Source organism: Saccopteryx bilineata, chromosome 6 (genome assembly GCF_036850765.1).
Source record: "Saccopteryx bilineata isolate mSacBil1 chromosome 6, mSacBil1_pri_phased_curated, whole genome shotgun sequence".
In the NCBI taxonomy this organism is placed as follows: Eukaryota; Metazoa; Chordata; class Mammalia; order Chiroptera; family Emballonuridae; genus Saccopteryx; species Saccopteryx bilineata.
The window spans coordinates 125897930-125922562 of NC_089495.1; the positions used below are offsets into that span (position 1 = coordinate 125897930).

At 53.7% G+C, this 24633-nt stretch overlaps 1 protein-coding gene and 1 non-coding gene across 2 annotated transcripts; one reads left to right on the top strand and one right to left on the bottom strand.

Moving 5' to 3' along the window:
- Window positions 1-3745: 3745 nt before the first annotated feature.
- CANT1 (calcium activated nucleotidase 1) lies at window positions 3746-22742 on the bottom strand. Its single transcript, XM_066237399.1, has 4 exons — window positions 22620-22742; window positions 11907-12561; window positions 10155-10358; window positions 3746-9320 (listed from the first exon to the last, which is right to left on the bottom strand). The coding sequence occupies exons 2-4, from the start codon at window positions 12493-12495 to the stop codon at window positions 8950-8952; spliced, it is 1164 nt and encodes a 387-aa protein (XP_066093496.1). The 5' UTR covers window positions 12496-12561; window positions 22620-22742; the 3' UTR covers window positions 3746-8949.
- Window positions 20441-20516, top strand: TRNAV-GAC (transfer RNA valine (anticodon GAC)). Its single transcript has one exon. It is a non-coding gene; the product is annotated as a tRNA-Val (tRNA).
- Window positions 22743-24633: the final 1891 nt, after the last annotated feature.

Here is a 24633-nt window from a genome sequence, read left to right on the forward strand (position 1 = left end):
TGCTGGCTCATCCTCCGCTGTTAGGAGACTTTAATAGACGGAGTGGCCCACCATTTTCTGGCTCCATGGTTCCTTTACTGTCTGCCCGAATCCAGTGGGAACCTGCATGGCCACGGCGATGGCCTCCAGTGCTAAACGCTCTGTATGATTTCTCCTATCTGTGTTTCATGGTGTGGACATCGAGATCTTGCTCACACAGATGTTGTCAGGTCCATCTCTATTTCCTGTTGTTTTTTAGGGGCGATGCTATTGTAAATGACATTGTTTAGAAAAATTTCCATTTCCAAGTGTTCCCTGCAGCTATATAGAAATAAAGTTGGCTTCAGTTTGTGGACTGTACGTCCTGCAGTGCAGCCAAACTTAGTGGTTAGCTCTAGTGGCCGTTCTCTGAAGATTTCATAGGCCTTTCTACCCAGTTAGTCTTGTCGATGGCAAATGAAGCCCATGTAGCTCTCTCTTTTGTAACCCGAGTGACTTTTCTTTTTCTTGCCTACCTGCACTCACTGTCTGGGACCTCCAGTGTGATGACTGATGGAGGAGGAGGAGGAGGTCAACCCTGTGCTAGTTCTATGACTTCTGCGTGGTTTAAAATGATTTCAGAATAAAAATTTATGGGGCTGAGGCGGGGAGGTGGTGAAAGCAGATGCCCCTGCCTCGGTCCCAGCTTGAAGAGGAAGACAGTCTTTCCCCTTAAAGTGTGGGGTTCGCTGCAGGTTCTCCACAGATACCCTTTGTAAGGTTTAAGTGTAAGGTATTTTTCCCCACAAGAAGGAAGAAAGGGGCTGGAGCCACCAAGTGTGGAATAACAAAAGGCTTTATTTGGTACAGCACAGGCATCCCGCGAGGTTCCCTGGCCCCAGGAAAGGTGGAGGCCAGGGAAGTCGCAAGTGGTGACCTGTGTGGGAGATACTTAGAGGGTCCCTAGGGTGGTCGAGCTAATATGACGTGGTGAAATCTCACTGGCTGGCAGACGGTCCCTGTTTTCCAAAGGGCTCCTGGAAGTTTCTTTTGGCGCGCTTGGTTGTGGGTGGTCCTAGCCAAAGTTCCCGGATCTGACCTTTCCATTATCCACCGACCTTACATTCTGACCTTCTATGTTAAATAGAAAAAGGGGCGCCGTTTATTCATCTGGCTACTTCCTGCTGATTAGGGGCGTCGTGGGGAGGGGGAGATCGGAAGCTGGTGGCTTTGAGGGGTGTCAGGAGGAACATCTGTGTGGCCGTGAGTTGAGAAATTTCGCGGATGCAGTCCTATAAGGATTAAAAAAAAGAGGAGTAATAGGGGGATCTGCAGGGTCCGGCCTTTTGGTGAGCTGGAGATGGATGGAGTCCAGTGGTTCCAACTGCCAGTGGTCCTGTAAGAAGGCAAGCTTGAGGCAAAACTGCATGTCAGGAGTGGCGTAAAAAGGGGAAAGGAAGGGGTCCCATCCATTCCCATAACTGAGACCTGTGAGGGAACTAGAGGTCCAGAGTGTGATGGCAAAACAGAGAAGGTAACCCCCATGACCACAAGAAACGAGATGGACTTACCCACTAGTTGCAGCATATCCTGGGTTCTCCGAGTCCAGGCCGTGTCCTAGGAGTTTGAGCGATGCACCCACCTGGCTGAATTGGCCTCCCATTTGGGCGGCTTGTCCTCCACGTAGAGGCACTGAGGAAAAACCTGTTGCCCAAAGGGGCAATCACTCTGCCAATGACTGGGCTGCTTGCAGTCAGGGCAGGGCTCAGTGGGCAGCCGCCAGCAGGGGCCCTGCCGGGACCAGTGGTCCTGCTTGCCACACTTAAAGCAAGCTGCTGATGCGGTTTCTCTTTGTGGCTTGGATTTGGGTCGAGCACTTCCTGTGCCTTGCCTCTGTTGCTCTGCTGGTCTCAGGCTGCCACAAGAGCCGGGGCTTGGAGCGCTACCTTCTGCTGCATGTGGGCCTGGCGAACAGCCTTGGCCTGTTTCTACTGGTTGGGACCATTAAAAACTTTAAATGCCGTATTCACAGGTCCCAGATAGCGGTTTGAGGAGGTTGAGAATAAGAGGGGGCTCGTGGGGAGCCCGGCATCCAGATCCGGCAGGAAACGCTGGAGCCAAAGGCAGGACAGGGCCAGAACTTCCTGCAAGAAAATTGGGGTTGGACATCCTGAAAACCAGTGTAAAAGCCAATAGTAGGCGGAGAAAGGCCTGACGGAGGAGGGACTTAAGAGCACAGTGGAGAAGGGAGGGGCCCTGACCAGCAGGGGAGGAGAAAGAGAGATGGTAATGGTGAATAAGAAACAGGTTTTTGCGAAGGGAGGGGAGGGGGCTCTCAGAGGGAAGAGACCTGAGCACAAGAGAGGTCCACAGAGGGACCAGAGAGAAGTCCCGAGAGAGGGGCGCCTCTGGGGGTCAGACAGGAGGGAGAGAGGGTTGGAAGTCCACAGAGAAGGAAAGATTAGGAGTGGAGGTTTTAGGTGAGGTTTCTCTGGCCAGAAAAAGGCCTGCGTGGTGGAACAGGTGGCACAGAGATTAAGGACGGGTGCGCGAATAATTAGAAGTTGTGTATGTAAGAGATCTCCAATCAGTTCCCAGCTTTTTTTGGCGATAGTTAAATTGGTGAGGGTGTTAACACCAAAAGTCCCTTCAGGAGGCTAATTGAGTGGGTTCTGTGGCCTGGCCACAGCGGAGAAGAAGAACAGTTTCTTCTTCTTTAGGGAGAGAGATTCCTGTGCCCCCACAGCCGCCCTCAGTCCTCAGAGTGGTCAGATTTGAGTATTAGCATCCTAAAACTCAAGCTGTGGCCACGGACAGAAAAGGTAAAGTGGATGTGCTCTGGACGTCTCCACGGGCACACACACACTTGGAACAGAAAGTCCCTGACACAGCTGCGGTTTCAGACAGGGAGTCTCGGAGGAAAGAACCGAAGGGAAGGCTGGAGGCAGGGGACTTACTGCACTGTGCGCCGAAGTGGGTGGAAGGTTGGAGATCCTGGTTCTTTCTCGGAGGGGACAGAAAGAGGAGCGGTCCTTGCAGACTTCAACTCCTCCCAGGATTTGGCACCAAAATGTAAGGTATTTATCTCCGCTGAGAAGGAAGGAAGGGGCCGGAGCCACCAAGTGTGGAATAACAAAAGGCTTTATTGAGTACAGAGCATGCATCCTGCCCCATGAGGTTCCCTGGCTTCAGGAAAGGTGGAGGCCAGGGAAATCGCAAGTGGTGACCCGTGTGGGAGATACTTAGAGGGTCCCTAGGGTGGTTGAGCTAATATGACGTGGTGAAATCTCACTGGCTGGCAGACGGTCCCTGTTTTCCAAAGGGCTCCTGGAAGTTTCTTTTGGCGCGCTTGGTTGTGGGCGGTCCTAGCCAAAGTTCCCGGGTCTGACCTTTCCCATTATCCACCGACCTTACATTAAGTTCCTTTCATTCCTGGTTTAGTAAGTTGTTTTTGTGGTTGTTGTTGGCTTCTCAATCATGAATGTGTGTTGGGTTTTGTCAAATGCCTTTTCTGTGTCTTTTGAGATGATCACATGGCTTTTCCTTTTTAGCTGCTCAATATGGTGACTACATTGGTTTTTGGACATTAAACCAATCCTGTTCTGGAGTAAGCCTCACTCGGTTGTGAGGCATTTTCATTTTTATAGATGGCTGGATTCAGCTGCCTAAAGTTTTCCATCTGTGTTCATGAGGAATACTGGTCTGTATTTTTCTATTCTTGTAACATTTGTCTGCTTTGGTATTAGAGTAGCAATGTCCTCATAAATGGAGTTGGGAAGGGTTCCCAGTTCCCTAAATCATGAAAGGTTTTGTGTTGGCTTGGAATTATTTCTTCCTTAAATGTTTGGTATAATTCACCAGTAAAGCCACTAGGGCTTGGAATTTTTTCTCTGTGTGAAGGTATTTTATTTTTGCTATACTTAAATCTTTTAACAACTTTATTTCATTTTTTATTTTTTGTGACAGAGACAGAGAGAGAGAGGGACAGATAGGGACAGAGAGGAAGGGAGAAAGATGAGAAACATCAATTCTTTCTTGCAGCACCTTAGTTGTTAATTGATTGCTTCCTCATATGTGCCTTGACCGTGGGGCTACAGCAGAGTGAGTGACCCCTTGCTCAAGCCAGCAACCTTGGGCTCAAGCCAGCAACCTTGCGCTTCAAGCCAGTGACCTTTGGGCTCAAGCCAGAGACCATTAAACATAACCCCACACTCAAGCCAGTGACCCCGAGGTCATGTCTATGATCCCACATTCAAGCCAGCGACCCCAAGCTCAAGGTGGTGAGCCTGTGCTCAAGCCAGATGAGCCCACGCTCAAGCTGTTGACCTCGAGTTTCAAACCTGGATTTTCTGCGTCCCAGTCCGACGCTCTATCCACTGTGCCACCACCTGGTCAGGCTTACTAATTTTATTGAGGTATAATTTACCTTGAAATTTACCAATTTAAGATGTATAAAACAAGGCTAACAATTTGGAAAGAAGGTAATCTCAGTTTTTCAGCCAGTTCTGTGGTAGGCAGGTAGACAGACATGAGCAGAGCAAGGAGCATAGGCCAGGCACAGAAGGTTACCAGCGCGGAAAGCCCCAGGTGCCTAGCAACGGGGAAAACAAGGACCTCACCCCCAGGGTGGCCTTTCCTCCCTTCTGTATCACTGGTCATACAGTTTATATCCCCTTCGAGGAGGAACAGACAAGTAATCTGGGATAACCCTTAAGCATTAACCCCTAGAGATGACAGCTAGGCCTCAGTTGTGTTTCAGCTCCAGGCCCAGAGAAGCAGCAAAACAGACAAAGACCAGCCAGGCTGCCTGCAGGACCAGCTGCACTGACTAATGACCCCTACCCTGGTGCCAACCAATCAGTGGAGAGCATGACCCCAAAAGAACACACCTGGAGAGCTGATGTTTTATTAAGAGCCTCACTGGACCTTCCCTAAAATCCCCACCCTCAAAACCCCTAGGCCTTTGGTCTCGGCTGCTCTCCCTTCCAGGGGCACACCTGTGCCTTTCCCGTCGCCCTCCTCCCCCTCGTCTTCCCCCGCAGGCGAGTGCCCCTCTCTTGCTCCTAAACTGTAAGCTCCCCAATGAGACTTGCAGCCAGGGGAGCACTAGGCAGTGGCAGCTCGTCCCTGGCTAACCCCCTTTCACCTGTCTCTAGGCCCCCTTGCTCTGGCTTTCTTCCTGCATGGCCAATGAATTCCTTCTTGACTGGCTGCACTTTGTCTCTTGATTGAATTCTCTCTCAAGAAGACAAGAATGGAGGTCTGTTCACTCCCTGTGGACAGTTCTGAGATGACTCCGGTTTTCTCTTTGCACACTGGCCACAGCAGGGCACCAAGCAGGGCTTCCCCACCTGTGCGAGCCTGTGTCAGGACTGATCCCCAGTCCCTCGGGACTCCATGTGCAGTGCCCCCCACCCAGCCCTGTCCTGAACCACCAAGAACGCCATGTTTCTCCAGTTCAGCCTACAGACACTCTCCGGGCCCCTTGCTCGCCCTCCCTGGCTGTGGGGGCCAGGCTCCCAGTAGGAAGCAGCTAGTGAGCCACATGAGGCTCTTTGGCCCCTTGAGTGTGGCTCTTCCACAAAATACCACATGTGGGCGCTACCTCGATAAGGAATGTACCTACCTATATAGTTTAAGTTTAAAAAATTTGGCTCTGCTGAGTAATGAGCTTGCCAACCACTGGTCTAGACCTTCTGCCTGAGCTACACCTCATGCTGGCTCTCCAGGTCCATTGGGTAATTAATTTCCTTTAGGTGTGTGAACACATTCAGTTTTCTTGTGGCTCTATGAATAGTTCTACTGTTACTTCCCTCTCCCGGGTGTGGAAATCAAAGTCAGATCACCTAGCCAAGGCCACACAGCTAGAAAGGGTTGTGCAGGTTGGGGCCCAGGCATGACTTCAGAGCCTGCCCTCTTTCATAACCACTAAGACCAAAGAATATCTATCTTTAGGAAAAGTTGGATTCAATGATTCGCTTTCCAGAAAGGCTCCCTGTCTGCAAAGCTGGCTGTTCCACGAACTCCATGGTACAGCAGGACCGTCCAGGACAGACCTTCACCCAAGAGAAGGCCAGAGCCACCCTTCAGCAAGAGGTGCAGGCATCACAGCCTCTCCTGAAGCCCTAGCGTGGGGCCCTGGGTGGGGAACTAACCCAGACCAGGAGACAAAGAACTCACAGCCCTCTGCACTTTATTGTTCACAAGACAACGGCTCCAGCAAGGAGCACAATAGTTACAATCACAGCAGCAAGTCTGGGGGGAGGAGTGCGGAAGGGGGGCATTTTAAATATTTCAAAATCACAGATGGTTGAAAATGCGGCTTTCAGGCACCCTGGCTGGCAGACGTGTCAACCTTCATGCCTCACAAAGGTCTCAACTTGGTGACTGTCACAGTCCCCCAATCTACCTAATTCCCTCTCTTCATTTTTAAATGCATGCTAGCATCACTGCCGTTTAGCAAGAAGGTGGGTCAGGGAGCCCGCCAGGCACTGACGTGTCCAGTGGGAGCCCCGTTCGAGAGAAATGTGTGTGTATCTGTTAACAGCTCTCTGTTCTCTTGCCATGTTTTTCAGTAGAGGGACCCTCGCCGGGCTCCCTCCGGGTAGCTGTGTTAAAGTCTCAAAGTTGAAGTCTGTAAGACAGGGACCCACACAGCAACAGCCAGAGCCAAAAAGCTGCAAGAGTGCAGGATCACAGGCCCTGCACTCTCGTGGGGGGTGAGGTAGCTTCCAGGCAAGAAACCCTCCCTGGCTTGATTCCTGGCTGATCTCTGTCCCAAAATGCAGCAGACCAGCACGGCTCCTAATAACGGTGCAGAATTAAGGAAACACACTTATCAAAACAAAAACGATGGGAGCGCGAGGACTCTTCAAAATGCCTGGCAGTATCTGAGTGCCCCATAACCCCAGTTCGCTTTATTATATAGCCATATGCAAATCAAGGACCCTGATACAAAGTTGCACATCCAAGGCTAAGACAGGAACTCTCCCAAGGCATAAAACAGGATACATTAGTGAAATCTACCAACATCTGAAAACAAAGAGTCAGAGGAAGGGGATGTAAATTGCTTCCAGCAACCTAAGGAAGCAAGTAAAGTGGGTGCAGATACTCAGCATCATAGCCAAATGTGAAGATGGAGGGGGGAGAACTTAAGCCTTTTTGCTAAGCCTCGAATCTACAATGGCTTTTTGCCATTTACGGTCCACAACACCAAACCATCTGCTTTAAATCCAAAACATTGAGAAGAGACCACAGGGACCAAGACAAGCCAATTTGTATGAAGCGTTTCCCCGGAGAGGAGGCTACAAAAATCCCCACTGGAAGAGGAGAGAAAAGGGTGGGGACAGAGAGCACAGGGTGCAGCAAGCCAACAAAGCCTTGTCCACAACCGCTGGGCCAGCAGAGATCCAGGCGCCCACCTGAGTCAATAAAATTCACATCACTCTTGGGAGCCTTTAAAGGTGTGACAGTGTCTGCTGCGGAAGGAGACAGTGTTTTCTTAATCTCTGCATCCTAGCATTTAAAGACCTGCCTCACTGGCACTGGCTCGCTGGCTCAGTGGTAGAGTGTTGGCCCAGCGTGCGGAAGTCTTGGGTTCAAGTCTCAGTCAAGGCACACCACCTGCTTCTCCACCCGTTCCCCTTCTCTGTCTCTTCTCCTGCAGCCATGGCTCAGTTGGAGTGAGTTGGCCCTGGGAACTGAGGATGGTTCCATGGCCTCTGCCTCAGGTGCTAAGAAGAGCTTGGTTGCTGAGCAACAAAGCAACGCCCCAGATGGGCAGAGCATCACCCCCTAGTGAGCTTGCTGGGTGGATCCCGGTAGGGGAGCATGTGGGAGTCTGTCTCTCTGCCTCCCCTCCCCTCCCCTCACTAAAACAAACAAACAAAAGAAACCCCGCCTCCCCAGGTACAGCTGCTCAGGTACAGCTTGCTACACAGGGGCGTGGTTTTTTTTCTTTTTTTTTTTTTCTTTTTTTTTTTTTTTTAAATTTTTATTTATTTATTCATTTTAGAGAGGAGAGAGAGAGGGAGAGAGAGAGAAAGAGAGAGAGAGAGAAGGGGGGAGGAGCTGGAAGCATCAACTCCCATATGTGCCTTGACCAGGCAAGCCCAGGGTTTCGAACCGGCGACCTCAGCATTCCAGGTCGATGCTTTATCCACTGCGCCACCACAGGTCAGGCAGGGGGGGCGTGGTTTTTAACTGCAGGACTTCCTTCTGTGTGATAAGATTTGGCAGTTCCTTTTCATAAGAAAATAAATTGCTTTAATTATAATAAGTTAATAATTAAAACTTCAAATACCTATGGAGCCACAGAATTTTCCTGAAGGGAGGAAGTGGAACAGCTGCAGGAAATCAAGATTATCTGATGTGAGGCTTGGGGACAAATGGGTGGACTAGCAACCTCGCCTGTGGCATTCTAGGGGGATGCATTTCCAGAGGCCTGCCCTCACTCACACAGCCCCCTAATATCCCACAGTCCCGCAGTGTCAACTGGCCCTTTCCATGCTGGAGGGAAAATTTTAATGCCCAAGGTCCAGGGAGAAGTAGAAAGGGTGGCCTGGAATTTCTGATGGGCAGGTGCCCTTCAGAGTGCTGTTCCCAGAGGGGGCACAGTGCTTGACACATGGTAAGAGCCCAAGAGAGATTTATTGAACAAAGAACAACAGAAAGAAAAGAAAGAGAGGTCAGAGGGAAGGGAGAGCATGGCAGAAGTGGAGGTGGGGGGAACTACTGTACCCGCAGTGATCAGCTTCAACCACCAGAGGGCAGCACAGAAGACTGGACAGCCGCGGAACCAAACGGCCCTCCCCAGCTCCGGGGCCTGAACTCCCTTTACTGGGGGCCTCTAAACAACACACACCTCTGAGTTTCAAAAAGAACGAAAGCAAACAAAACACAAGAAAAGGGCAGTCTTCTGCTGTTTACAAAGTCCTGATTTGGCTGAAACCATCCACCCTGGCCTTGCCTGGTATTTTTAATGTCCATAATTTAAATAAATTCTATTCCTTCATACTTCACACTCCCAACCTTGGTCTCTGGCAGGAGGAAGCGTCCATCAAGTGTGAAGGCCATGATGTAGGTGGCGATCTTGCCGCCATCCTCCTCGGACTTGAGGGCCACAATGATCTGGTCATCGGTGTTGGGGATGAACTTGAAGGAAGAGAAGCCGTGTGTGGGGACAACCTCCCCAACGTGGCTGATGGAGATGTCCTTGAAGTCCGGGGAGGCACTCAGAAGTAGGTTGGTGCCCTTGCGCTCGTCCTCCCTCTCGCTGTAGTGCTCATGGCTGGCCCGGCGCGGCAGGAAGAACCAGCGCTTCAGTATGTCGCTCCAGCAGGCGGACTCATGGATGAGGTAGCCTGCAGACACATAGCGGAGTCTGTCAGTGCAGGGCCAGGGCGGCATGGCAGCAGAAGGGCAGGGACTGGGCCTGCCTGGGACGATGGCCTTGTGCCCAGCATGTGCTTAGACACTGTGGCCTGTGCAAGGGCTTGTGGGCCGGCTGGACCACCATCCAGCTTTCTTTACATCTCCATATTTCCTAGAGGCTTCTGCTGCCTGTTCTCATCATCCACAGTAAACAAGACAACAAGAGCCCATGGAGGCCGTCATGTCCAGGGCCCTGTCACCCAGCTGAGCTTTCCTGGAGCTGCTGAGAAGCCACAGCTGCGTGGTCTGTCCTCCTGCCTCCCTGGGTTGTCAGAGCGCATGGAGTGCCCAGGGGAGGAGAGCAAGAGGGACAAGCAAGGCTGACTTGTGACCAGAGATGGAATGATTGGGGCAAAACCACCTTGGAACTGAAGGCAGCATCAATCACTGCTTTCACCTAGGGTGGGGAAAATGGCCTATCTGGGGTCCTTAGTCACAGCCCCACAAGCCCAGAGCTGGCCAGGCTGCTCCAAGTATCGCAACTCCCCACCACAAACCAAGATGACTGTGGGAGGCAAGAGAAAGAGCCAGAGCTCTGTCTACTTTGTCTCCACTGGTGATGGCCCCAGCCCTGGGGGGCCAGCCCTGGGGGGTTCAGTATGAGACAGCAGGGGCCAGGAGGTGGGGTGAGTGAGGAGTGTAACAGAAGATGCCTCATTGGCCCCTGAATCCACTGGCCGAGGGGAGCAGCCATCAGAGACAGCAAGGATCATCAAATTAAGCAAGAAATTAAACCACTGACACCCCTGGGCCCCAGCTCTTACCTGGGGGACGGATCCCAGCAGCGGCCCGCAGGGCGTTGTAGCTGGACACCCAGTTCTCGTGATCCACGCTGCCCCGGAAACCCACCACCTTCACCCACTCCGGGTTCTCGTTCACCACCTCCCCTGTGGTGGTGGTCCACTCCTTGCCCAGGCCGCCCACATACAGACGCTCGTCCTTTACTGCCAGCCACTCGGCTTTGAAGCCTGGGGACGAGATGGAGGGATCGACTGAGACCACGGCTGACCCTCTGCTCACCTGGCTCCTGTGGGGTCCAGCCGCCCTGGGCATAAGAAGTCACCGTGTTGGACTTCACTCAAGGCAGTGACCAGAGAGCAGGCAGGATGGGCTGTTGCATGCTCCCTTTCTGAGGGTCGGCAGACGGTGCCACTCTCTAGAACAGACCTAACATTCATACAAGGCAGCTGGCACCTGCCCTCTCACCAGTGTTGCTCCGCTTCCTTCTCTCTGCCCTCCATGGATGATCACGTTTGCCTCTGACAACTTGACCCAGGACTCTGCTGGGACACTTTGTAAAACTGGTTTTGGCCCTGGCCGGTTGGCTCAGTGGTAGAGCGTTGGCCTGGCGTGTGGGAGTCCCGGGTTCAATTCCTGGCCAGGGCACACAGGAGAAGCACCCATCTGCTTCTCCACCCCTCCCCCTCTCCTTCCTCTCTGTCTCTCTCTTCCCCTCCCGCAGCCGAGGCTCCATTGGAGCAAAGATGGCCCGGGTGCTGGGTATGGCTCCTTGGCCTCTGCCCCAGGCGCTAGAGTGGCTCTGGTGCGACAGAGCAATGCCCCGGATGGGCAGAGCATCACCCCCTGGTGGGCGTGCCGGGTGGATCCCGGTCGGGCGCATGCAGGAGTCTGTCTGACTGCCTCCCCGTTTCCAGCTTCAGAAAAATACAAAAACAAAACAAAACAAAACAAAAAAAACTGGTTTCAACTACTCCCGCCCTGGTGCCTCACTGCCCTCAGCTCTGACAGGTCCAGCCCACCCCCTCATCAATCTTCTTTGACTCCCAAAGTCCCTGTTTCTCAAGGTACCTCATTCCACCCCAGGTGGCCCACCGTGGAGACTAGCTTTCTAGAAGGTTTAAACCCACAGCAAGTGCAGTCACACGGAGGCAGCGATCAATTCCTGCCTCTTCCAACGCCTACCTGTCGCCTCCCGTCTGAAGGCCTCGGCCCCCAGGCTCCCTCAGGCTGCTGACCCACAGAAGGGAGTGACCTGTTTCTGGCACATGGCAGAGCCATGGGGCATGGCTGTGCTCGGAGGTCGGCTTCCACTTGAGTGAGGTCACTGCTCACAGACTTCCTTGCTGGGCAAAAAGTGCACCTTCTCTGTAAGGTCTCAGTTCAAAGTGACAACACTCTGGCCCTAAAGCTTCATAGGGAAGGTACCTCGAGGGTGTAATCCCAGTGTGCTCTTAAGACACCGTTTAAGACCTAAAGGGACACATCCCCAGAGGTGCGGAGGGCAGTATGGGACAGAACCCTGAAACCCATGCTAGAAGGAACCTTCTTCACAGCCCTTTAGTAACCAGCTCACACTCCTAAAAATTGCTCTGACCTGCAGTCCCCATCAGCCTGTGTTCCCAGGCTGGGGGCCATGGGTCAGAAGCAGGAGGAGTCATATTCCCCTGGATATGTGAATACTTTACCCTGGGCATGCAAACCAAGCCAGTGACAGTCATCCCGTGACTGTCCCCAGCACCTCAAACAAGTCCAGGAGACAGAGCTGGCTCACTCACCTTTGCCCACGGTTCCATCGCCATCCGACAGGATCACCCAGGGCACAGCCTTGGTGCCTTCTATCTGGTAGACAACCCCAGTCCGGTCATCCACAGAGTAAAGCTTCCCATTGAAGACGATCAGGTCAGATAGCTCCATGCCCCGCCCCTTTTCCGCCAGGTGGGACTCGAGGACCCTGTGGCCTTTGTCCCACTCCACGGCCACCTTGTCCCCACTGCTGGACAAGGTGAGGTAGCCCTTCTTTAGGTAACTGAACCAAGTGTTTTCCCCTTGAGCCTTTGACTCCATGTCCAGATCTGCAATGAGTGCAATTCGGTACCGGGTCCCACCTGGCATCCTCTGGGGGACAGACAGGGGGTAGGTGTCATTGTACCGGTCAGCAGATGCCTGGCTGAGCCTCCATTCATGGGCGCTGGGCACAGGGGGCCTGCCTGGGGCCGGGTGGTGGGAGTAGAGCAGCCAGAGGATGGTGGCACCCACGAAGGACAGCAAGATCACCTTCCAGCGGGGGCGGAAGCGGGGATCCGTGGCCTTGGTCATGGACGCCAGCATGGGAAGGCCCCCCACACTTATCCAGAGGGAGTGCATAAACTCACTCCATCCTGGTGGCTGCAGGGCTGGCGGGTGGGTGGCCCAACGAAGGGCCAGCAGGACCTGCACACCAGGGAGGGAGGAGAGGTCACAACCTGGAAACATGGTGGTTCCTCAATCACCTGCAGGGGCCGGGTGGGAAGGCTGCCTTGTCCAGAACAAACAGTACTGCCATGACATGACATGGTGGCCACTGTTACCTCCTCGGCTTCCTTAAACCCTAATGGTAGCAGTATCTCTACTCTCAGCAAGGTGAGAAGTCTGCCCAGAACAAAACCATTCATCTGCTCAGACCCAGCTGGCCAGACAGAGGGCTCAGACAGACGGTCTGCACGGGTTGGAGCCTTGCAGTTCTGGGGGGGGGGGGGGGGGTGCTGCATGGCAGGAGGACAGAAAGGGCCCAGACCTGTGTTTCCATCACCTCATCCAAGTCCTCCCTGACGGCTCTGCTCCTGACTGCGCCCTCCACTCCCTCCCTGGCCTCAACCACCACCCGACACCATGTCGCACAGTTAGTTATCTTTGTTTATTCCATCCCCAGCTCCTACAAAAGCGTACACAGCAGACACCTGCTCATGTGGGTGAGTCTTCATTTCCTGCTGGTTAGGTTTCCAAAATATTCAAGTAAGTACAATACGGACTCAAGCCAAACAGAAATACTTGTTTTTGGTAACATCTGTCCCTTAACACCTTTCTGTTAATGCCAGTGACTGAGGCCAGAGTCTGAATGGCCCTCAGGGGCTAGCGCCCAGTGTACCAGCACACTGGCTCCACAGGACAGCTGGGCTCACTGGGGAGCCTGGCTGGGCCTTGGGCTCCTGGCCCAGAGCCAGGCATGAGACCTCCACTGGAGGGTGGCTACCAGGGATGACAGCGCTTCACCACCTGTCCCCTCCTCACATCCCCAGCTCAGATTATGGCATGGCCATGGCGGCACCTAGCCAGCATCTAGATCTGGGGCAGCCACCACGATGGGAACGGACTGGGTAGAACATCCCAGCCAATAACGGCCCTCGCAGGGCTGTTGGGCTTGTCTGCCTCCTCCCTCACGACCATCCAGGGCAGGACATCAGGGCTGCTCCTCACTGCCAGGCAGCAGCTGGGCAGGGCGCAGGGGCTTGGGGCTTTGTGCCTCCACTCTGGAACCACTATGCAGAACCCGTGCACTGGCTCCAAGGATGGGAAGCACAGTTCAGGCTCCCTGGGGACGCCAGTCCTTCTTTGTTTTGGCCACAGGGTCAGGTGCAGAGATGCGGCCTCTCAGGAGCCAGCAGGGATGTGGGGGCTGATGCCCAGAGTGAGCTGTGCAGGGTGCCCTCCTCCCTGGAATGGGCTCCCTCATGGCTGCCGAGCTGGTGGCTGTGGCTTTCACACTGGGACACAAGTCCCAGACCCGCCATAGTTCATGAGTCTATCTCGGCCCCACATTGCCACGAGCTCTCAACCCATTCACAACTGCGCCCGCATTTCTAACACAAGTTCTAGACCTAAGATTTAAACCTAAGTCTTACTGCCCTCTCCCTTCAAACCTGTCCCCAAATTGCCCCTTAGGAACAGTGCTGGTGATGCAGGCTGTCGTAACTGCAGGTGCCCACATCAAAACTTTCAGCGAAACCCTAGGAGACGCTCTTTCTTGCAGGAACATTACACTGGAGAGTGAATTTTGAACCATCACCACTTCAAAAAACAGGCATGGCCATGACCTCCTTCCCCAATAACAGCTCCATCAGCAGGGACTGTGGACTCCCCTGCGGCCCCTTCCCGCCCGTACCACAGGTGTCACAGAGCTCCCATTAGCCCCATGCTGCCAATGCTTCTTCCCCCTGCCGCCCCCCCAACTCATTCAACCTGCAGCTGTGACACCTGCTTTTTGAGTCCACAGGACAGAGTCCCTGCCTGTTTTCATGGCCCCAGCCCAGACCTCGTCCTCCCCAAAGAGCTGGCTCTTCTGCTTGGGCCTCCCTGGCCCATGTCTTCCCAAGGCAGGGCTCACTGTCCCCTGCCCCAAGACTCTTGTCCTGGCTCTTCACATAGCTGCCTCAGAAAGACTCCCCGCCCCACTGCACTCCATAACGACTTCTGTGCTGCCCCACCTCAGGGGCAAGGGCAGCCCGCTGCTATCACCGGGGTGCAGTGGGAACTCAGGGAGAACACACCACTTCCTCCATAGCCCCATACTCCCGCCCTGTGCCCCACCTTTGTCACACACAAGCTCACATACTGGACCAGCCCCAAGGTCGAGCTGCCCAGCTGTCAGGGCTGCAGGTGCAGGAGACACATGCTGTCATCGCTGTGACATGCCAGCCTCTCTGCCCTGTTGACTCCCTCCATTCCCGAGTCACCATCCCCATGTCACTGTGATCTCGTCATCTCTGCTACCCACTCACTCATGGCAGGGCAGTAAGTACTGTGGATGAACGGTGAATCATGATGCTGTCTATTGCCTGGCACCTGTCCCTGCACTCCCATATCACCCTCCTGTCCCTCCTGGCTGCTCAGTGCCAGGGGTGCCCCTGCTTCCCAGAGATGATGACCAACAGGCCTGCTCCTGAGGCCGTGAGAGCAGACCCCCAGGGGCCCAGCAGCGAGGACAGGACCGTGTGGTGCCGCTTTGCAGGTCCTCCTCCTGCCTCCTCTTCTCAGCCCTTGAGACCAGCTCCTACCCTGCTGCCCACTTCTCCTGAATCGACCTGTCTGCAGGGTTGTACCCCTACCGTGAGGGCTCCCCACACCCTCCAGGCCAGTGTGACTAGCCACCCGCAGGAACCTGGGACAGGTTCCCGCTCCAGAACTTACTGACCTGGCTGAGAGTGCTGCCAGCTATCAGGAGTCACCCTGAGCAGCAGTCCTATCACCTTCTCACCTCTTCTCATCACCTATCCACACCCCAGCTCTGGAGTCTGGTCCCAGCCCCTTGGCCTCTGTCCTGGTCCCATCTCACCTTGGCCTCCTGTTGACCCAGACTACCCAGATCCAACCTGAGCTCTGTCATTTGCCAGCTGTGTGACCTCAGACAAGTGACCTCACTTCCCTGAGCCTCAGCTCCTTCACATGTAAAGCGTGGATCTAACAGTGCCGACTCCCCAGAGCCACGCTGCCAGCGCGTCAGATGCTGCAGGACTTAGTGCTAACTGCCCTTGTGCGACTGCCACCCTCCTCACCTATCCAACACATTCGCTCACCTGCCAGGGGGCCGGCAGGAAGTGGCTGGCCCACTCCTGTGAGTTCCAGCATGGGTGTAGTCAAGGACTGAACAGCCTTTGAATCTTTCTGTCCTGCCACACGGCACAAAGTGCACAGACCTGGCCTAGAACCTTTCAGTCACCCTCCACGCAACTGCCAGATGAGTTTTCTGAAATGTGAGGCTGGACTAGAATTCTTACTGGATTCCAGTGTCCCCCAAGGATAAACTCCTCAGCTGCAGACAAAGCCTCACATCCTCCTGTGGGCTCAGCTGGGCTACAAACCATTCCACAGGTGTACCCCCTACCCCCGATACTGATCTCTGACCACATGGAACTATCTAGAAGTCCCTGGCTGTGCACCATGGTAAGTTGGGCATCCACGGTTGCTCCCTCCAGCCCTGTCTGTTGTGATGTGCACCCTCAATAAGCTCCCTCCTGTGGGAGGCTGACCCTGGACTTGAAGGTGTCAGGGAGTGATCCCTGACCCTGGGAAGGCCCTGAACAGGGCAAGACTTCACAGAGGAGACAAGTCAAGGATCTTGAGATGGGGAAATTACCCTGGTGGGCTCTAACTGAAATCACAGGTGTCCTTACAGAAGGGGGCCAAGGGAGACTGCCAGTGATAGAATAGGAAAAGGCCAGGTGTTTGCGGAGGCAGACTGGAGGGATGTGGCCACAGCCAGGAAGCGCCAGGGCACTTAGAAGCTGGAAGAGGCAAAGATAGACAGTCCCAAGCATCTGGAGGGAGCAGACCCTGCTGAGCCTTTATTTCAGCCTGGTGGCACTAGTGTTGGGTTTCTGGCCTCCTGAACGATGAGAGAATGAGCCACCAGGTTTGTGGTGACTCCTTATGGCAGCCCTAGAAACAAACAGACGAACCTGCCGATACATTGTTCTTGCGCTGCTTCTACTGGGGACATGGCTCTGCAACAGCTTGTACCACACAGGATGGCAGCCACCTGCTTCCTCGGGGACCCTGAGCTCCTGAAGGGCAGAGCTCTGCTGGGTCAGGGTGGCTCCCCAGAACCTACCAGGGGTAAGATGGGGTGGAATATCTGGGTGCAGCCACCTTTTGTTAAATAAAAAAATGACTGCTTCCCGGACAGCAGAGCTGTAACTTCACCTTTCATCTGGGCCGGCCCAGCCTGGTGTTCACCCTCGGGCTGAAACCCCAGGAGGGACTTTTATTTTGTGAGAAAGTACATTTCCAATCAGATGCCCTGTGGTCTGTTCCCCACCCCATACAGCTTCCACATCTGAGACTGATGGCAAACTGCCCACAGCGTCTTCTTGCTGGAGCCTGGGCAGAGCAAGAGCTTGCGTTTTTATTTAAAACAAATGAACAAAACACCCCACAAACCTGCTAGCCACGCACCCCAACAGACACGAGCCAGTGCAGGGGAGAGGTAAAACAGACCGAGCCATTCCCTGAAACCAGCCCTTTGGAGGCTCTGTCCTTACCTAGAATCCTCAAAGGTCTAAGAGTTTAATGCTTTATTGTGACAAGAAGTCTGTCAGCTCTACTATCTGCAGCATAACTGGCCGATTTTACATTACTTGGAAAATTAAGGACCAATTTCCTACAGTAAAACGTCACAGGTTCTTGGGCAGGCTAGGCTCACCTGTTCAGGTGGGCCTGTAAACAAGTGTTCTCCCGGTTGGAACCCTCAGGGGGATGGCGCCCTGCTGGCTTCCTCTCTGAGCAGCCCCACTGCAGGGCAACACCCTTGGAAAGAGGGGGCATGAGGACGGACAACCAAACAAAGGCCCAGCCCCTCCCGCCCTCCCCGTTTAAGGAGGTCTGTCCTGAGAATGGCTCTCAGACATGCATGCATTTCTGGCTGTTGTCCCACCAGTATTTCCTTATAGAGCAGCCTGACCCAGGAGGGCACAGGCTGTCTCTCAGCTCCCCAGGGGTTCCCAGACCCCCGAGCAGCACCCAGGGAGACGCCACTCTGCCCCAGGAGTGAGCAGCCTTCAACTTTGGGCTAAGAGGATGGGCTCAGACACCCTACCTTCCTGAGCCATCCTCAGACACCCTGCCTTCCTGAGCCATCCTCAGACACCCTGCCTTCCTGAGCCATCCTCAGACACCCTGCCTTCCTGAGCCATCCTCAGACACCCTGCCTTCCTGAGCCATCCTCAGGCACCCTGCCTTCCTGAGCCATCCTCAGGCACCCTGCCTTCCTGAGCCATCCTCAGGCACCCTGCCTTCCTGAGCCATCCTCAGGCACCCTGCCTTCCTGAGCCATCCTCAGGCACCCTGCCTTCCTGAGCCATCCTCAGGCACCCTGCCTTCCTGAGCCATCCTCAGGCACCCTGCCTTCCTGAGCCATCCTCAGGCACCCTGCCTTCCTGAGCCATCCTCAGGCACCCTACCTTCCTGAGCCATCCTCAGACACCCTGCCTTCCTGAGCCATCCTCAGGCCTGCCACCGGGCTCCCCTGCCTTCCTGAGCCATCCTCAGGCCTGCCACCGGGCTCCCCTGCCTTCCTGAGTCACCCTCAGGCCTGCCACCGGGCTCCCCTGCCTTCCTGAGTCATCCTCAGGCCTGCCACCGGGCTCCCCTACCTTCCTGAGCCATCCTCAGGCCTGCCACCGGGCTCCCCTACCTTCCTGAGCCATCCTCAGGCCTGCCACCAGGCTCCCCTACCTTCCTGAGTCATCCTCAGGCCTGCCACCGGGCTCTGCACAGGCTCAGATGGAAGGGGGACAGCCATTCCTGACAGCCAACAGCCTGGAGGGTGGCTTTCTCAGGCTTCCTTCAGGAGAGGTCCGTGCAGGTGGCAGAACAAACAGATTGAATGGGCTCCTCCCTGCCTGGATCTGGGGAGAGCAGGACAGGACCCAGAAGGGGGATAAGGAGGCTCCTCCCAGCTCCCTGCCTCTGCACAGGTGCAGCGCTCTGGTCCCAGGACCTCCTGCAGAGCAGCTGCCTTCCTTCTCACCATGTCCCTGATGGTCCTAAAGAGCCTGTTTCCAGATAGCAGTCCCCGCTCTGCTCATGGTCAACGTGCTCTTCCTGACTGAATAAGAAGCAAACCCCTTGACCTCTAAGACTCTTTGGAGGCAAGACAGAGGCCAAGGCCTCGGGCAGCCATGCGGACAAGGTTTGAGAATGCTCTCTGGGTCCTACTAAACCCTACCTCTCCCTCCACCCCCTTACTCGGCATTCACCACTCACCAACTCAAGTTAAACACAGTTCAGGGTAACTCATTTCTCAGCCCTCTGTCAACCACCCACAAGGAGAATGTATTAGTTTTCCATTGTTGCTATCACATCGCTGCAAATTCTGAAAGCTTAAATACCAGTTACCTTGCAGCCATGAGGGACGGAAATCTGACAGGGGCTAAAATCAAGGGCTGGTCCTTTCCCAGGCTCGAGGGGAGAATCTGTTTCCTTGCTGTTTCCAGCTGCCAGTGGCAGCTCACATCCTTTGGCTTGTGGCCCCTTCCTCTATCTCAAAGCCAGCAATGTTGAAGCTCTCTGTGCCTTTCTGCCCTCTTCCTCTGTAAGGACCCTGTGGTCACACTGGGTGTTCCCAGGCAATCCAGGATGATCTCCCTGGATAAGCACCCTAAATTCCAGCTGTTCCCTTCATCCATCTTTGCTAGGTAATATCTCTGCAGGTTCTCGGGGTTAGGATGTGGACATCCTAGGGACAGGGAAAGGACCTCCACTGTGTCCCAAAGGCCAGGAGCATTCACACACAGTTCTGTTGGTGTCAGACTCTCTGCAGGTTGCACTTCCTGAATAGCAGCAGGGCTGGGCATACTCAGTTGGCTTCATCAGTGATATACTTGGAGGACTTTCAGCAAAAGAGTCGCCCTCTCAGTTGAAAGTGCTGTCCCAAACAACACTACAAATCATTGGGGTTGTTTTCTGGAACCAGAAAGGGGTGCAGTAATCCCATGATCAGCCCAAATCAGGACTGCTCCCACAGATAGTGAATGCACCTGCCTGGACCCACCTTACTGCTGCTGTCCTCCGTGCTAGGCTTCTGGAGTACAGTGAGTCCTCAGAGTCATTCTGCATGGGCTCCAACCTCACACTCACTCCCATGCTGTCACCCTAACTGTACCTGGTCTGCATCTCATGGACACATGGCCCATCTTGAGCCCCACTCCTGCCTCATTTCCCATGAACCCCCAACCCTATACTTGGGAACCCAGGGCTGTGAGTTTCATTTACTGAAGGCACTGACTACAAATAAATTTGTGGGATTCAAAAGAAAGGCAGACAAAAGAGAAATCGAACATCTTCCCAAATAGATTTCTCTAGTATCAAGATTTTTTTCCTAAGCAATTCTCTTGGTCCAAATCAACATAAAAGTCTGGATTAATCAATGTAAAAGTTTTAAATTCCCTTAATGTTGGCATTTACTAAGAGCTTCCAGAAATCATCACAGTTCAATGTTTTCAATGAAGGAAAAAGAATAATCACTGTCTTTTTTTTTTTTTACACCCACCCAATATCCTGTATACTTTTCCACAAAAGTCTTACAATTGGGAAATGACCTCCTTGTCATGAAACTGATCCATTTCAGAACTCTGGACCATACTGCCAGGTCTGAGATAGTCATTTTTTTAAAAAAAATTTTATTAATTTTAATGGAGTGACATTGATCAACCAGACAGTCTTTGCTTTTTAAAGAGAAAACACAACAACAGCATTTATACCCTACCCTATGTGGTTGCCGGCTACCCTGATGATCACTGCCTGCTGGGAAAGTCCTGAGACTCAGATGAAAGGGGCCGCCCTGGCCAGTTGGCTCAGTGGTAGAGCGTCGGCCTGACGTGCAGAAGTCCTGGGTTCGATTCCCGGCCAGGGCACACAGGAGAAGCGCCCATTTGCTTCTCCACCCCGCCCCCCTCCTTCCTCTCTGTCTCTCTCTTCCCCTCCCACAGTGAGGCTCCACTGGAGCAAAGATGGCCCGGGCGCTGGGGATGGCTCCTTGGCCTCTGCCCCAGGCGCTAGAGTGGCTCTGGTCACGACAGAGCGATGCCCCGGAGGGGCAGAGCATCGCCCCCTGGTGGGCAGAGCATCGCCCCTGGTGGGCGTGCCGGGTGGATCCCGGTGGGGCGCATGCGGGAGTCTGTCTGTCTCTCCCCATTTCCAGCTTCAGAAAAATACAAAAAAAAAAAAAAAAAAGATGAAAGGAGCCGTGTGTATCTGTGGGAACTCGCACACGTGTACCCCACAAAGGCCACCTTCAGGAGTGGCAGTGAATACACCACCAGAGCAAGACCTGCTTGCACTGCACCCAGGTCTCTCCTCACTCCTTTGGGGCTTGGGAGACGTGATCAATTAGGTACACAGGTGGGCTGGTGGGGTGGGGGAACATCCTCAAGTACCAACAGCCTAAACCAACGCAGTTACCGTAACTACTTTGGAGTACACCTTTAGGGGAAGAAAGGAGACATGTAGCTCATGGAAGGTATCATGTGATCAGATTTACACCTTGAGTGAGGGGTCATACAATGACACAAAGTGATACCTGTACAGTTGGAGTATGTGATTCCTTCCCCACCCTGTGTCAAAACATTGCCATTGCAGTCAAGTTAATTTGGACAAGAAAAAGAGCAAGCAGACCGAGAATCCTCTGTCCCCAGACCACTGCGGTGGCCTCTGACAGTGCCTAAACCAACGACGCTTCATCTGGTGCTCTCCCAGGAGACACTCTGGCTGCACAGAACAGACACCCCTATGAGGTCGGAGGGAAAGCTGGCCCGTTACTGTGCCTTTCAGCAGGGTAAGCAGGGCCTGAATAGAAGGTGCATTGAGGTCAGCAGGGAGGGGCACCAGGAAGCCACAGGCTGCTCTGGAAGAAGCCCCACCTTGTCCACAGCCTCGGGCTGAACTTTTCCCAATGAGAGGCCTGTGGGGAGGAGCTGTGCACTAGAGGAAGGTGTGCAGCCCTGCCCAGGAAGATCTGCTTCAATGAAGCTCCCCAAAGAGAGAGGAAGAAACAGCTGCAGAGACTATCCCCCACCCCACCCCCAGCTCCTGAAGGACTGCAGCCCCTGCTCTCTTTCCATGGGCCCTTCTGTGTGACAATGCTTTCTTCAAGGGTTGGCCCTTCCACCAAAGAGCCAGTGAGATTCAGTCCACAATAGCACATACGTGTTCCCAAACCTGTGCTTTGTTGAAAACGTGGTAGAAAAGCTGCCAAGCATATACCCTCAGATGGGAATGAGCAATGGGGCTGGCGTGCTAAACAACACTGCTCTCCTGGGCAACAAGAGGGTGCTTGGGAGAAAGAAGAGTGATCACAGGTGCCTGCCAAGCCTAGGGACAGAGGACAAGGGGAAGCCACCAAGCAGCAAAGATGAGCAAGGAGGTCCCCAGGGATGAAGGGGTCCAGCCAGACAGAAGAGGGAGGAAAAGGAGGGCAGGGAAGGAGGAAAGTGGGTAGTCTGGGTGCAAAGGAAAGAGCTGTGCTGAGGGGAAGAGAAGAAGGCCCCCCGCAGGGGTGGGGGGTGGGGCGAAGACGGCTGGCCCGCTTCAGGTGTGACAAAGTAACAATCAAACAGAGGAGGCCCTGCACAGGTCAGAGTAGGGGTACTGAGATTAGAGGGGGGCCGGAAAGGACGGTCATCAGCTGTCCCACACGAATCAGGAAGGGAATACGTCCATCAGGGTCAGAGGAGGCACGGGCCCCCCGCAAGTTAGAGGCCCCCTAAATCAAGAGGGAGCAGGAGTTCCCAAGTCAGGGGGGAGGTGTCCGCCACCCGTCGGAAGAAGGGGACAGTTCTTCAGAGTCAGAGGGAGACCAACCCCAGTTTTGCGTAGAGCTGACCTACAGGTCAGGGGCCCGGATAGGTTAGATACGGAGGGAGGGCGGGACGCGGCAGGGTTGGAGGGCGACAGCAGGTGCCGGGGCAGGCCCATCGCGAGCGAGAGCGCAGGTGGCCGCGGGCATAGTCGTCACTCACCCAGCGAGGGTTTGCTCCGGACACCGCGGATGGCAGGACCTCTCTGCGGGCAGGGCCAGGACCGAGCGGCCGACTTCCGCCCGGCGCGCTCACCCCACCTCCGGGCAACACGCTCCCGGCAGCCTCTGCTCTGCGGCTGCGCGCCGGACGCGGAAGTGGTTGCTGGGAGTTGTCGTTTTTGCTACACCGCGAACGGGAGGAGGGGCCGTGGGCTCCGGAAGGGTGGGAGGGACTTCTGGGCCGCCTACCTGCAGGTTCCTTTCACCGCCACGATCAAGAACGTCAAGCAGAGCCTGACATGTGGTGGCGCAGTGGATAACACATCGACCTGGAAATGCTGAGGTTGCCGGTTCGAAACCCTGGGCTTGCCTGGTCAAGGCACATATGGGAGCTGATGCTTCCAGCTCCTCCCCCTTTCTCTCTCTCTCTCTCTCCCTCCCTCCCTCCCCCTCCCTTCCTCTCTCTCTCTCTCCCTCCCTCCCTCCCCCTCCCTTCCTCTCTCTCTCTCCTCTCTAAAAATGAATAAAGAAAAAAAAAAAAAAAAAAAAAAAAGAACGTCAAGCAGAGATGGGAGGGGCAAGAGGTGAAGCCTGCTGGGGGAGGGAGGTTATCATTCCTGGAGCCTCATTGTGAGAGGCCCACTCCTCCTTGGTTCTTCCAAGGACACATGTCAAAATGTTGATCAGTTTCCAAAGCAAAGATCAGGGCACAGATATACTCGCTGGAGCGGCCTGGGCGGGGTAGGTTCCCCTGTCTTGCAATCAACAAAAGGGTCTCTGATTCCCAGAGGTGTATTTAACCGCGGGCACACCGGGCTCACACCCTGAGCCCTGACTTCTGACGGCCCCGCAAAACCCCAACTTGACACTTTTTTCTAATGTAAGGGGCCCAATATTTTCTTCTGTGCCGGGGCCTCAACCAATCTTAATCTGCCTCTGCTGATTCCTCCAGTTTCTCCAGCTCCTGGAGCTATTTTAATGTAATATATTAAAAGGTAATTCTGCCTCTCACCGCCAAAGTCTTGCAAGATGCTCATTTTAGAAATCCTGATTAAAAGCCTGGTAGTAGCAAAGCAGCATACAGGAGCATGGCTGAAGGGTGCATCAGTGTTTGAGGGCCTGCACCTCCCCCTGTGCATGCATGCAACATCTCTGGGTCTCCCCAGAAAGTAACAGATTCACAAAGGAAATTTCAAGTTATATAAATTAGGCACAGTGAAAAATAACCCTCCCTTCCACCATTGTACATTGTACCAATGGGGGAGGGATGGGCTATTTTTTAAAAACAGCACTGAGATGCTGACCTGTGGTGGCGCAGTGGATAAAGCATCGACCTGGAAATGCTGAGGTCGCCGGTTCGAAACTCTGGGCTTGCCTGGTCAAGGCACATATGGGAGTTGATGCTTCCTGCTCCTCCCTCCCCTCTCTCCTTTCTAAAATGAATTAAAAAAACAAATAAAAAATAATAATAATAAAAAAAGAGCCTGACCTGTGGTGGTGCAGTGGATAAAGCGTCAACCTGGAAACACTGAGGTTGCCGGTTCAAAACCCTGGGCTTGCTTGGTCAAGGCACATATGGGAGTTGATGCTTCCTGCTCCTCCCCCTTCTCTCTCTCTCTCTCTCTCTCTCTCTCTCCTCTATAATGAATAAATAAAATCTTTAAAAAAAAATCTTTAAAAAATAAAAAAAGATTTTATTAAAAAAAAAAAAAAGCCCTGGCTGGATAGCTCGGTTGGTTAGAGCATCGTCCAGAAGCGCAGAGGTTGTTGGTTTGATCCCCAGTCAGGGCACATAGGGTACAGGAACAAAGAGATCAATGTTCCTGTCTCTCTCTCTCCCTAACTCTCTCACTAAAATCAATCAATAAATAAAAATGTTTTAATAAAAAAAAAAAAACAGCACTGAGATGTTCAGCATGTGCAGAAGAAGCATGGGGGTGTCTGCATTCCCTCCCCAGAGGCAAACATTATTGCATGTTTCTTTGTTTTAAAAAATATTTCCATTGTTTTGGGAG